At 32.1% G+C, this 15654-nt stretch overlaps 1 protein-coding gene across 2 annotated transcripts; it reads right to left on the bottom strand.

Annotated features, from left to right (window-relative positions):
• Positions 1-10069: 10069 nt before the first annotated feature.
• On the bottom strand, positions 10070-14849 carry LOC135673278 (uncharacterized). Of its 2 annotated transcripts, none has more exons than XM_065182135.1 (7): positions 14705-14849; positions 14379-14629; positions 13600-13717; positions 13294-13505; positions 13186-13213; positions 11134-11242; positions 10070-10324 (listed from the first exon to the last, which is right to left on the bottom strand). In XM_065182135.1, exons 2-7 carry the CDS (start codon positions 14616-14618, stop codon positions 10243-10245), a joined length of 789 nt encoding a protein of 262 aa, XP_065038207.1. In that variant the 5' UTR covers positions 14619-14629; positions 14705-14849; the 3' UTR covers positions 10070-10242. The 2 variants fall into 2 exon arrangements, with proteins under 2 accessions (XP_065038207.1, XP_065038214.1); XM_065182142.1 differs by having other exon boundaries at positions 14379-14638; positions 14705-14840.
• Between the last annotated feature and the right edge of the window lie 805 nt (positions 14850-15654).

Here is a 15654-nt window from a genome sequence, read left to right as displayed (position 1 = left end):
CCGTGTGATGGGTGCGACGGGAAGTCGCACGTGAGTAGGCGTGCGTACAGACCGAGAGCGAGAGGTGGTGCAGCGTGGGGCCCAAGAAGAGGGTTTGGATCGGATATGGGCGGAGAAATGGCCGTGGGCCCATGGAAGGGGACACGGATCATGGTCGGCGGCAGTTTCGGACGAGATCGGTGACGTTGGTTTTGACAGGTACGTTCCGGCATGTGGTGTCGCGTGTCTGATCGCGGGGTGCGGGCACGCGACTGGCTTACCCGCCCCGTTAAGACGGGCAAGGATCCTCATTATATAGATCCAACACGACTCGCTTACCCGATCCGATAACAAAGTATGGATCCTCGTCAACTAGATCCAATATGGATCTCCTCCTGGACCGGATGTCATCTCCATCAGACTACCGAGTATGATAGAACTCTGCCATCACATTCTTTGTGGTTTAGGCCACTAAACCATAAAGAGTGAGTATGAACTTGGCTGGCTCGGTTACGTTAGCAAGTGTATAAAGGACCTGTGTATCATGAGTCTGATGAGGTTATCTCCTCATCTCACTTCTGTAAGAATACTTTTTCTACTTTGAAGTGGAGAAGTATTAATATATTTTTAGAAACGAATTGTTTTTTTTTCCTCATAAATTACTATTCAAAATTATTTTTTAGAAAATAGAATTTATCATATATTTGTTTGTTCATTTTTTGTTCTCGGCCTAAGGATAATATAATGTTTTTTCTCTTACAAGTAATAATTTTATTTTTTTAAAAATATAATTTTTTTTGTTAGTTTTATGAAAAATATACATAAATTTTAGTGACATTATAACCACAATATAGTTGTCAATATTATTGAGAAGTGATTCAACTTATGACGTTGTGTCAATAAGTTAAAGTATATATTTAATGATGAAAATACTTTAAAACATATAAATAATTTAAAATTTTATATACTAAAAATCTAAAATATCATAATTAATAAAAATAAGAATCTTAAACAAATAAAAATAAAATATCAATCACATAAAAGATGATAAAAATAATATCATCAACTTATATTATAAACATAAATCTTCATGCATATTAAGTAACACATGAAAATATATAAAATATAAGACGAATATGAAATTCAATTGTTTAAACAAGAATATCAATATAGATATAACATATGTTTGTAATCAATAATAAATTATGTTTCATATTTAACAAATGAAATTGTTCTAAGTTTACAGTAGTGTTTATTTTAACACTGTATTTGTTCGGATATATTGAAAAAACTGTATTATTAGTTTTAATAGTTATATGATTTCATTAGATTTAAGATGATAATAAACAATTGTTCAAACCTTAAGTTCTCTAGAATTTGAGGTTATAAGATGATATATAAAACTTGACAAAGTGGATTCAATCCATCATTCACTCTGTCCCAAAATATTTAAATTTTAAAATTATGGGATAGTTCATCTATGCCAACCTGTTATTGCTATTCATCTTAATTTAATCAAACCCATAACCTCATTAGCTCAATCTTTTTTATTTATTTTAAAAATATTCAGATTAAATTTTATGCTCCAATCTCTAAATTTATATTATACAAAAATTCGAACCAAAAACTAAAAATTTAATAATTTGATCATTGCACTATTCTCTTAATTCATATATTTTTATCTCACATATATAAACATTTTAAGCACCATCACATCATACATGATTTATTTTTGCTGTGTATATTATATAAAAGTTAAAGACTTTTGTTATACGGGACATCAACATTGCTCACAAAGTTCACAAATTATGGATGCAACAACTTAAGAAGGAAGATGTTGTTTCCATATTGAACATAAGCCATGAATAGGATAGTTCAATGGCAAGCTAATAATCGTATCCCTCTCAACTGTATGCATATATAAATAGCAAGTGGTTATTAATTTGGTGGCCAAAATGGTTTAACATATATGTACAAGTTGATTACATGCAAAGAAACCTCTTTGGACGTTCCCACCATAAATGGTTGTTTAATTCAGAAAATTGAAATGCGCACAGAGCACGACATGTGTAGTGAAAGGGACAACAACAATAGTGATCCCAGAGGGAGCATACCTACTTGGTCCAATAATCTTCAAAAGGCATTGTAAAGGCATAATAGTGATGCAAGTAAAAGGGAACTATTGACATCCACCCATCTAGAAGCTTACATACAAAACTGGCTCAATTTCCAATACATTGATGGATTAGTAATCTCATGTGGTGGAAGATTCAATGGACAAGGAGCTTCTGCATAGCCTTATAACCAATGCCCTAAGACACACAATTACAAACTCCTACCCATGGTATGGTAGCCTTGTCGTCATTGCTCTAACCATGCAAAAAACTAATACTAATTAATTCTTATTTTGAATTGCACTGACAATTGTTGCAATACTACACTATAGAATTTGATGTTCAGTTTTGTGACAAACGCAACCATTAGGAGCATTTCTTCTAACGATAGCAAGTTGTTCCACATGCATATCTTTGAATCAAGAGACATTACCCTTGATTCCATCAGGATCAATGCTCCTGGAGATAGCCCCCAACACCGGTGGCATTCACATTGCCAACTCGACTAATATCCAGGTTACCAACTCGATCATCGGCACAAGTGATGATTGTATCTCCATTGGCCCACGTTGTACTAATTTGACCATCTTTAATATATTATGTAGCCCCGGTCATGGTATCAGCATCAGTAGTCTCGACAAAAATGATGACGAGAAAAATGTCGTCGGGCTGATAGTGAGGAAATGTCCTCTTACCGGTACAACAAATGGATTGAGAATCAAGATATGACAATCTTTTCCATTTACGTTGATGGCCACCAGTTTCCTTTTTGAAGACATTATTATGAACAATATCAATAACTCCATCATCATAGAATAGAAATATTATCCTTTTACTAATTGTCCTAGAAAGGTATACCACATTGTTACTACTATTGCTAAATAGATCATTAGAGTTCTTAATTGGACTCATAGTCTTAAAATTTGTGCATCATCCATCTCTCCATGTAGGATCTTTCTCTAGTTCAGATCAAGGATATCAAGTTTAAAAATATCAGGGGGGACATTTGCCTCGCCAAAAGTTATAAAACTAGTTTGCAGCGAGGCTATTCCATGTGAGGGTGTCGAGCTCAGCGACATCAACTTGAAATATAACGACAACGACGAGCAAGCAAAAAATGCGACATCTACTTGTGTATATGTCTATGGCAACTCCAATGCCAAGGTAAAACCTAACTCCTGCATCTAATTTCTCATTGCTGGGTTGTGAGGCAAAAGTGATAAATTGTTTCATACATGAGTTCCTCTCTTTTGTCGACCTCCTCTTTATTCCTTTATGTGTAGGCTTTGTATCAAAAAAAAAAAAAAAAAATTGAATACATGCAAATTGATATCTCATTTACATAAAATGAATACCTCAAGTTAGTTTCATATTTTTTAATATATATAAAATAAATTTTATTAACATTACAACCATAAAGTATAGTTATTAATATTACCGAGATGGGATTCAGCTAAGCCATTAGCTGGTTGAAACATTGTGTCAACAAACTCCATGTTTAATGATGATAATATTTTAAAAATATAAATAATTCAAAATTTTATGTACTAATAATATAAAATATTATAATTAATAAAAACATAAAAAAATCTTAAATAAATAAAAATAATGCATCAATCACATAAAACATGATTAAAAATAATATCATCAACTTATATTATAAACATAAACCTTCATGCACATTAAGTAACACATGATAATATATAAAATATTAAAAAATGAATATGAAAATTAATTATTTAAGCATGAATATTGACATAGATATAACTTACATATATGATGATAATTAGAATAATACTTACTTTATTAATAAAGGTACAATAATAAGAAGAGATGATAACAAGAAACTAACTTTAGAAAAATAACGATCGATGCTAAGGGATAGATAATCCATTACTAATAAGAGAAATGAAAAAAATATATAAAATAATAATAAAAAGAAGAGGTGATAGGTGGGATAGGAGATGAAGAGAATATATATGAGAGGACGGGTGGAAAGAGAACAACTACGAAAGAAGATGAGGATGTGTAGGGGAGAGTGATCAAATGATAAATATTATGTTATTTCTCATGGTAATATAGTTTAAAATTAATATAAATATCCTCTAAAAAAATAGAAATATTCGAGCTAAGAGTATTTAAATAATATTAATTATAGTATAAAGATCAACTAGTTTGTTTTGATTTTTAAGATAACTCATTGAATAAATGAATAACAGATCGGTGGTTCTAGGTATTTCTAGTCTAACTATTCGTTTCTATGATTCTAACAATTGCCATAAGTAGTTGACTAATAAGAAAGAACTATTTTTTTGTTTGGGAGTTGTTCAAATCTTATTATACTGTTAGCATCAGTGGATTTCATTTATACGAATAAGTATTTAGAAGTATTAAAATCAACTAATAAAATTTTATATTTTTGAAAATGTATGTCATCATTGTGTTAGATGATATTAGTGAAAGAAAATTTTTTGGACCTAATACAATTAAAAAAATATTTCAAAAGTTTTACTTAATTAAAAAAATCTTTATTATCAATTATGCAAACAAAAGTGATATATTGATCGTGAGAAATGTGATGTGGTATTCCTAATTGAAGATTATATATTCTTAAAAATTTATCCAAACAAAGTATCATACAATTTAAAATATATGACAAATTAATATTTAGATTTATTGAATCATTCAATATTTTAAAAAGGGATTAGATATGTAACTTATACACATGTGCTTGGATTTGAGTCATGATATATTTCATGTTTTCATACTAAAAAATATTCAGATTTTATTTATATAATTAAACTTATAACAATATTAATTAGAAAGAGATATGTCATACAAGGAATAACATATCATAGTATGAATTAAGTAATGTAGTCTCAATATGATTAATCGTTTTTTATGTTGAAGTACAATACATATGTCGCCATTAGAAAAAAAGGATAAAATATCCAAGTTTTATTTAATAATATAAATGTATATTATAAAACCTTGTAAGGACTAAAATATATAAATGTAAACAACTCAAGAAGAAGAACAACAAAAGTACTGAAGATCTATTTTACTGGAAAATCATTTCTATGAAAAAATTAAATCAAATAAAAAAACTCTTGATTCAGTATATTTTTGAATTTTTGAGTTGTTTTGCTAATTAGAATACCATATCGTACTAGAGATTAATTAATTTTGATATTTTATCATGTTGATAAAGTTACATAATAGTTAAATTCACTATTAAAGGAAAAACAAAAAATATGGAAAAAAAAAGAAAAATTATTGTGATAAAGAGATGGAAAGGATTAAAGAAAAAATAAAATAAATATGAATTATATGAAAAAGGATATTAGAAAGATAATTTAAGGATTATTGGTTAATTAATTTTAACTTTTCATATTTAATATGATCTTACATGATATTAGATAATTAATTTATTATAGATTAAAAACATGATATTACATTGAAGGTGATGGAGGAAAAGTAAAACAGTAAAAAAGACAAAACATAGAATATGTGAAGGGTATTTGATTATTTATTTAATTATCATTAGAGGTTTGTGCTATCCAAATGATCTAGGAAACGGAGATATAAGAATTATATATTTTTATTGAATACTTATAATGAAAAATAATTATACGATGATTTCATCATGTTGACTTATAAATGTAATAACATATATGTTTTCAATCAAGTTATATGTGTGCAATTTATAGACTATATTAGCATACACAATTATTTGTTTGTCTATAAAATATTTTATTATTTAAAAATATTATAAAATAGTATGTATGTTAGTAATCAATAATAAATAATAATTCATATTTCGCTAATGAAATTGTACTAAGTTTATAGTAGTATTCATTTAAACATTGCATTTGTTCAGATATATTAAAAAATATATATTATGAGTTTTAATAGTTATATGATTTTGTTAGATTTAAGATGATAATAAACAATTATTCAAACCTAATTCTCGTGATCTTCAAAGATGATAAATAAAACTTGTCAAATTAGACATCAATTCAATCCATCGTTCCTTTTTATCTCTAAGGGTTTAAATTTTAAACTCTCCATATCGTTTTATCCATGTCTACTCATTGTTCCCATTCATATTAATTCAATCAAACCCATAACCTTATTGGCTCAATCCTCCTTTTTTCTATATTTAAAACGTATTCAGACTAAATTTTATCCCCGATCTCTAATTGTATATCATAGAAAATTTTGAACCACAAACCAAAAACTTAATCAGTGAATTATAGTGCTATTCTCTTAATTCATTTCCTTTTGTCTTATATTTTATTTTCGATTTTTATATAGTATGAAAGTTGAAGACTTTTATAATTCGAGACACCAACATTACTCACAAAGTTTACAAAACCAAAAATGTTATTTCCATATTGAATATAGTCCAAAAATAAGATAGTACAATGACAAATCAATAATTGTGCATATCCTTATCAACCGCAAGCATATGTAAATAACAAGCGATCTTAACTTGATGGTCAAAATTGCTTAAAACACATATACAAGTTGATTACATGGGAAGAAATCTCTTGTATTCTCTCACTATAAATGGTTGCTTAATTCAAAATATTGATATGCGTATATAAGTGTTGATTTAGAGAACACATCAATCGAGGAGAGGACTTTTGATAATCGATTTCAAATTCAGTATTATCATGATTGACTTGTTATTCTTCATCTTAAGTGGTGCAAGGGTAGACATGGTTGTCAATGTTTACAATGTTGAGGATTATGGAATGGTAAGAGTTGGCAAAACCGATAGCACAAAGGTAGCTTATCATATTTAGTATAGGTTATTACAACAATCAATAGTTTTTGTATTCATTTCTATAAATTTAAACATCTTCGTGAACTCAATTGCAAAAAATTTGAGTGGAACATAGAAGAGACATAAGAAACGTTTTATATTTGTTATCACGACAACTTCATACTTAAGGTTGTAACAATTATGGACATGATAGGCTTTCAAAACGACATAGAGTATGACATGCATAGTGGAAGAGATGACAATGATAGTGATCCCAAAGAGAGCATACATGTTTGGTCCAATAATCTTCAAAGGGCCTTACAAAGGCATAATAGTGATGCAGGTGGAAGGGCCTTCACCCATCTTGAAGCTTACATATAAAACTGGCTCAATTTCTAGTACATTAATTGATAACCTCAGGCGGTGAAAGATTCAATGGACAAGATACTTCTGCATGGCTTTACAACCCATGTCCCAAGACATGCAATTGTAGATTTCTACCCATGGTATAGTAGCCTTGTCTTCTTTGCTCTAACCATTTATAAATTGACACTAATTTATTCTTACTTTGAATTGCACTGATAATCGCTTTAATACAGTTTCATGACGAACGCAATTATCAGTAGTATTATTCTATCGACAATAAGTTCTTCCACATGCACATCTTTAAATCAAGAGATATTACCCTTAATTCCATCAAGCTTAGTACTCATGAAGATAGCCCCAACACTGATGGCATCCACATCGTTGACTCGACCAATATCTAGGTTGCCAACTTGGTTATCGGCATTAATGATGATTGTATCTTCATCGGCTCGAGCTACACCAATTTGACCATCTTTAATGTGTCATGTGGTCCTGGCCATAGCATCAGCATTGGTGGTCTCAATAAAAATGGCGATGAGAAAGATGTCATTGGGCTAACAGTGAGGAAATGTATTCTTACCGGTATAACAAATGAATTGAGGATCAAGACATGGCAATCTTCTCCATCTACATTGAAGGCCACCAATTTCCTCTTCGAAGACATCATCATGAACAATATCAGTAACCCCATCATCATATATTAGAAATATTATCCCTTTATTAACTATCTCAAAAAGGTATACCTCATTACCACTATTGTTGCTAAATATATCATTAGAGTTTTTAATTAGACTCATAGTCTTGAAATTAGTGCATTCTTTTTCTTTCCATATAGGATTCTTAAGATCAAGGATATCAAGTTCAGGAACATTAGGGGGGACCTATGCAAGCGAGGCTATTCCATGTGAGTGTGGAGCTTTGCGACATGAAGTACAATGACGATGACTAGCAAGCCAAAAATATGACGTCTATTTGTGTTTATGTTTATGGTAACTCCGATGGTTACAAAACTTGAGTCAGTGCATTTGATTTCTCATTGTGGTTTGTGAGGAGAGTGATGAGTTATTCTACCTAAGAGTTCCTCTCCCTTTCCTTTTTTTTCCACCTCCTCTTTGTTCTTTTTAGTGTAGACCTTGTATGAGAAAAAAAAAGAAAAAAGAAAACATGCAAATTAACACCCTAAACATGTAAAATAATATCGCAAGTTAGTTTCATATTTTTCTAAAAAATATACATTAAATTTTAGTCACATTATAACCATAAAATATAATTATCAATATTATCGAAAAGTGATTCAACTAAACCCTTGATCACATGTTAAAACGTTTTGTCAATAAATCAAACTACATGTTTAATAATGAAAATACTTCAAAACATATAAATAATTCAAAATTTTATGTAGTAAAAATCTAAAATATCATAATTAATAAAAATATTTTTTTAAAATAAATAAAAAGTTTTTGTATCAAGAGAAGTTTTTGTATCAACAGTCTAAAGAGTCATACTATATTTAAAAAGCTTTCTACAAATCTTCTATAACATCTATCTATATACAAGAAATTTTTTATCTTCAAAATATTAAAAGGTTGTTTTCAATTCATCACTACTTCAATCTTTTAAGGGTTAATAGATATATCAATACTAAAAATTTTCAATTCATGACTCGGAAATATAATTTTATTGAGTCAATAATTGTACTTGCTCAATTTGACATACAATTTCTTTTATCTTCGGATTTTTAAAACTATTCTGAGGTGGTGTTGATGCTTCATCTTATTTTTTAAGTAAATCAAGATATCATCAATTAACATGATTACAAATTTATCAAGATAAGAATGTAATTCACGAGTCTGAGAGGTATTGTTAAGAATTTGTAATTATTATATCTTATAATGAAAGTAGTTTTCTGTATATCTTTTTCTTTTATCTTCGGTTGATGATATCAAACTTCAAATCAATCTTCGAGTATACTTGAGTACCTCGTATTTAATCAATTAGGATACCTATTCAAATACTATTCTTTATGGTCACTTAGTTAAGTTACCTATAATGGATGCATGACTACATAGATCCATCTTTCTTTTTCATAAATAGGATTGGAGCACCTCAAAGTTCCTAAACCTTCGATGCAATACATTCGATCGAACGAAACCCCTATCTAAAAGTTCCTAAACCTTCTTCTTTTAACTCTTTCAGCCTCAATTAGTATAATTCTATAAAGAGATTTAGAAACTAAGTGATTGCATCGTAGGATCAAAGAAACCTTTTAGATTAATAAATTATATTTCATGAGTTAGGAATTCAAAAGCTAATGTCCTTCCAATTTCAACTCCACGTATATTATCATAAGTTTAATTAAATCGGTATTAAGAAAGATATATTTGCTCCGCCCATACTATATTCCTAGTCGGCACAGGATATGTATTTACATCGTGTTTTTGTTTTCTTATCCAAGTGGAACTCCGCCCGTATTCTCAATCGGGTTGGGATACGAATATGTGTTTTTTGCTTTCATATCCAAGCCGAAGTCGGAAAGAACTAATGATTACCTGGTTCTAATCGGGGTCGGAAATGACAGGACTCCTCTCTGATCGCCAGCAGAGGACGGCTCCATCACTTCTATCGAGTCAGTCTTCCAGAGGAACCTCCGTGAGCAGTTGCACATCATCGGCAGTCTCCGCCGCTCCTTCCGGTTCGTCGCCATCGACACCGAATTCACGGGATTCCTCCGGTACCATCAAATTGAAGGCCAATTATTATATTAATATATTTTATTGAATTTGATCCCACCGATTCATCCATCAATCCAAAAAAAAGTGTTTAATTGAGATGAGAAAGAGACACAATAAAATGACCATGCTTTCAATTTGTGGATAAAATACACCGTCTTCTCAAACATTAGTTTTGATGGGTAAACTAGACAACATTCAGATCACTCACTGTACACGATGCACAATAACTTGAAGAAACAGCGATTGCAGAAGTAGTAGTGATCATACAGTTCAATGGATTCTAGAGGGCCTTGAGAACAAAGTTGGCGGATGCGCTGACCCCCCTTGCTGCAGCTTTCAGGAGAGCCCTTTGCCTGTATAACCTGCAATCCATCAAGCTGAGAACCGTTAATACGTCCACATCTGAACAACTACATAAATCATTGTTTATCCCCCATCAATGTATACATATAAAGGCAGCAGATTGAGGATATCTACTCACTGGCTTATTGCCGATTAAGCAAGCACTAAATGAAAAAGACAACTGTGGTCGTTAAAAATGAGAAAAGACCAAAAAATGCATAATTTATAGGTTGCTGAAAGAACTACATGGGGATCATCCTAGCTATCGATCTGAACTTCTTGGAAGATAGTCACTGATTACTTGAAAATTTGCTAAATAACAATTTCTCAGCTTATTGTTAAAAGTATTATGCTAACTAAAATTTTTCAGAGGAGGTTTATGAAATTATGTTAACACTACTTATATATTGACAAAGAAGCAATGAGTCACCTAATTGGTAAAAGAGACGAGCAAATTAAGAAGATAATTTTAACTCTACAAGTAAGGTCTCAAACTAACGGAACTATATCTCCAATGCCTGCTTAAAAGTGTGCAACAAGGAGTATCATTGATAATGAATCTGTATAGTTGCATGGTATTCTAATGATGTTACATATGAGCAGAGGGCATAGCCTTACATGCAATGACAAAGCATATAGAACCACATTTAATAAGTTCCTGTGAGGATCTAGTGTAAAGTATTATCCTCGATACAGTCTTTATCCAATCTTCACAGAATAACATGTCAGTCAGCATCTTAAGATAGTACAAATTGGTGATTATGTGTTACCGAGTACAGGATATCTTAATGCACCGATTGGAAACTCAGAAAAGCAAATATATGCTCACCCTGCTAAAGCAATACCCCAGGTCGACAAGGTATAAATGACTTTCCCAGCCTCCCAAATGTGCTTCCATTTCCTCTTATCTTTCGTGTTATCCATGGCCCTTACCACAGCTGCATTGTCAAAGGTACAATATTCATGCCAATAAAACTGCTGATCTATAAAGAAAATTCAGATGATCCAATAAAGAGAGCATAAATATGGACAAGTGGAAGTATTAAAAGGGCAGGTACTCAAATAGCTATATGTTCCTATGCAAAAATATTTAAAAATTTTCAAAAACTTAATTGTGAAAGATAACAAAGAAAATTAACTGATTGAAATTTCATTTTTTAGACTCATTTTTATAATTTCTCCATAGATACTTCCTCTTAATTCAGCTTGTTGCATATAAACATTGGGAGAGATAAACTTTGTGCATACTACAGAACCTTAGATTGAACTATAATAGCATTTGCGATGTGAGCAGCCTGCTTAGGACCAGCGAGAAATATTCAAGAAGTAAAATTATTTTAATGGAACGCCATTGGCATACTGGTTTGGTGCTGGACACAGAGAAAATTCACCTAAGAATTCTGTATTTTGTTGTACACACTTTTACCAATACATTGGAAATTATTTATCTTTGTGCAGATTCCTCATATGTTGACCAACGTTGTATTTAACCTTGTGGATCGTCTAATAATTCTCAGAGAATAATTATTAAGAACTTATAGAACATCACCATCTCTTGAAGAGAGTGCATGCTCGCTATGAAGTATGAACTAAAGAGCTAAACTTTGTGACAGTCCTCTTTAAATTGAATATCATTTCATTTTTGATGCTCAACTTTCAGGAAATTCACTCACCAACTCCAGATTGAAAAAATAATTAACATTCAACATCTGTAAAAGACAATATTATTTCATCCTAAGTTTGAAAGAGATCTGTCTGCTTAAAGATGTCAATTCTTATTAATGTTAGAACAGCATGAGCCATACCAAAATTGAGAGTATCCATTCTAACACAATGATTGCTTCAGCTCATTTTAGGGTGTCCTAAACCAAGAATGGCCTTTATGATTTATCCAGTTACAACCTACTGCTACTTGAATATCATCAAAATAACCATAACCATATAGCATCCAAAATAAGACTGTGTATAAGTAGATATGACAATGAAACAATAGTCTTCGCTACAAGCAAATTATGTGAACAAAGAATTGAACAAACATGTAGGAATCCACAGTAAATCATAATAAAAAGCTATGAAGAAATTAAGCAATAGCAGCCTTCAGTCTTAATCAGTAACATCCATGGAATCAATCATTTGCCAAGTTCAATTACCACAAGTGCCCACTTCTTGGAAGAGTTTTACCAGAAACGTCCCATTGCTAAAACCAAAAATGGAATTAAGAAATCATGGAAACACACTGTAAGCAACACATTCGGCAAACTCTTTAAAATATAATGCATGTTTAAAGGGGCCTTTAAACCTGAAGAAATGCTAGGAAGGCAACGGATATCTCCTTGATCCAAATGAAACATAGAGAAGATATTAATAAGCCATATTTCAAATCACTGACAAAAAAAGAATGCCATGTCTGCTGAAATATGCAGAAAAATTCAATTAAACCAGTGCACAGAAATACTGGCGGAAAAATATATAATCCGAATCATATAATCCCAAAAATCATTCCTTGCACAATCTATATCACATTTGTAAAGTAGCACTGAATGAGGCATTCTTATACCCAGCACAAAACACAAAATAAATTAGTATAACACAAAATTTATGCAAAATACAAAGAAGCAAAATGAACAAACAAAATCTAAATAATTTCATAGGATAAATTAACTTTACTCTCTCAGATACTAGCCCATATATAGATCCATCAATCCCCAATCGTAACAAGGATATATTCCAATTACAGGAAAATCACTATCACAACTGAACTTACATTAAGCAGGAAAAAAGCCATAACTTATCAAGGAATCAAGAAGATATATTAGATTAGCTGAGACTTCTGAGAGCAAGTGGTAGCACATAATTAAATAGGTTTAAGGTACAATCATACCTTTTTGCAGCTCTTCTGGGGACAATATCTGAGATTAAGAAAGCAGGATATTAGAACATACAAAAACCAATCAATACATGTTAAGCATCCATAGTTCAAACTATATACCTTAGATTCTGGGTGTTCCAAAATGCACCTTGCAATGAAGTTTGAAATTCCATCAACTACATTTTCTTCACTAATGATAACATAATTTTCATTGTCAATCCTGCTGACTTCTTCCAAACAATCTGGAGTGATTTCATGCGTTATCCAAACCCACCAACTAGGTTCCCCATCATCAATCTTGATTGGAACTTCCACACCATTCAGCTCGGCACCTGAGTTAGAATGTTCACAAATTAATAACTAAAAGTTGGTCTTGGAAACTTACATACATTGGGCACCAATGAATCTAAGTGTTCTAAGACAAACCTTCCGTTTCGGCTGCTGGGGTTCCACAATTCGGAATGTCTTTTGACCCTTTACGAAGCAATTCAAGTTCTCCCAGAAAGCTCGAGTTCTCAACTGCAGCTAAAAGGCGGGAATGCAACTGCAAAATTTCAATATAAAAATTGCAAAAGCGTAAGGCTATACATCCACAATAAATTGGACTTAAGGCTATCATCTGACACTCATGAACCTCTAATCTTTTACAAAACTTTGTCCTGCAGGATCAACTAGTATATTTTTTCTTCTCCTATTGCACCAACAAATTGAATAACCAAAATATGATAAATCTGATCTCTTCCATTTCAGAAGTTAAAACTACAAAACTCGTAGTAAAATTTTGCAAGAAAATAAGAGTGCAAAGCACAAACAGGGAGCCTTAATTCAAAATTTTCAAGTGTAAGAGCAGGAAAAAGGAGCGGCTCTTCCGTTGTAGAATGGCTAGCACACATAGCAGTCATAAGGTGATCAAGATCTGCATATTCATTAATTAATGCTTTGCCAATCATCGAAGGATGCTCAATATTATATCGGGCCAATTGATTTAGGCTACTCTAATAAAACTTGAGCTTTTAAAATTAGTTCACCCTCCAGCTTGGTATAGTCTTATATCCTAGATTGCAATCTTCTTAATCGTGCTAAAACAAAACAACAAACAAAAGAACAAAAAAAACAAGATTTCTCCCTTTCAACATATATAACAATAACAGCAACCAAAATCACATCCTTTTATTAATTCTTGAGGTGGGTCAAGAGGGGCTCACATCGGGAGGGCAATCGCTGGAGAGAGTCGGCGAATCATAGATGGTTTGCAGGATCGCAAGATTGTCGGCGAGTATGGCTCTCAGACGGAGGTTCTCGGCCCGGAGCTGTGCGGCCTCATCATCCTTGGCGTCCCCGGCTCTGCCCCCGCGCCGGTGCTCAAGAGCAACCCAGGCCAAGTCCGCCATCTCGAGCATCGATGTCACCACCTCGAGCGGGATCCTATGCGCGTGCCCCACCATCCCTCCTCTCCCTATATGGACTTACAATGAATCGATGAATCAATAGATCGAAGGATGGGAGAACGGGTGTGCGCTAGAGAGCTAACCCTAGATCGGAATAGAGGTCTCGCAGTTCGGGGCTAATTTGATCGCGAGGAGGAGGAGGAAGAAGAGGGAAAAGGGCACGTTTCACGGACGGTCGACCGAAGCCCCACGCCAAGAGCGGATACAATTAATGAAGTCCCAATACAATCTAAGAAGGCTGCTTAAACTTGTATCATTGTTTTATCATATTTGGAGTCCAATAAATGGAAATTTTTAATAGGTAAAGGGATACATATGTTAATTCGAATTTTCCAGTGGTATAATATTCCTAATAAGGAGACTGATTTGGTGTAAAAAAAAAAAGGTTTAGGGATTAATTAAATAAAGTATTCAATGACCATTTTAAATTTTTCATTATATTAAAAATGATGTTCATGAAATCACAAATTGCAAATACTAATTTATTAAAAATTAATTATGTCGGAGTTGATGGATTGATATCTAACAAGTTTTTCTACCCTTCTTATTTTATCATATTAGATTTGATTGTGTTCAATTAACAAAAGCAACTTAGACTCATAATTGATCATAAGTATCAATTATGCAACAGTGGACAATGCATTACATTTTACAACTGTGATTTGTGCACTCGTATGTTTCGAAGCCACTGTGTCATTTTTTTTTTTGCTTTTTCTTCAGCACTCAGATATAACAAAAACTTCATGCAGCCTGGATGAAAATAATTTGTAAAACTTCCAAGCATGTAAATGAAAAGGATATGAGAGTCCTAAGGAAACAATATGAATGTAATATTTCCCAAATTTAGTTATCAGCTCAGCTCAACCAAGATAAAATATATCCAACTTATCCTGCTTGTCACCATATACATCAAATATGTGTCTCCTGGAGTCACCTGCAACACCACCCTATCCCAGAGATTACCAAAGAAAATGGTCGAGATGTCAGATGATACCGACATCAGGATAACGATATCAGATTTTGCCAAACAAAA

This window comes from Musa acuminata, chromosome BXJ1-1 (genome assembly GCF_036884655.1).
Source record: "Musa acuminata AAA Group cultivar baxijiao chromosome BXJ1-1, Cavendish_Baxijiao_AAA, whole genome shotgun sequence".
NCBI classification, from domain to species: Eukaryota; Viridiplantae; Streptophyta; class Magnoliopsida; order Zingiberales; family Musaceae; genus Musa; species Musa acuminata.
This window is presented reverse-complemented; position numbering and strand designations above follow the sequence as displayed.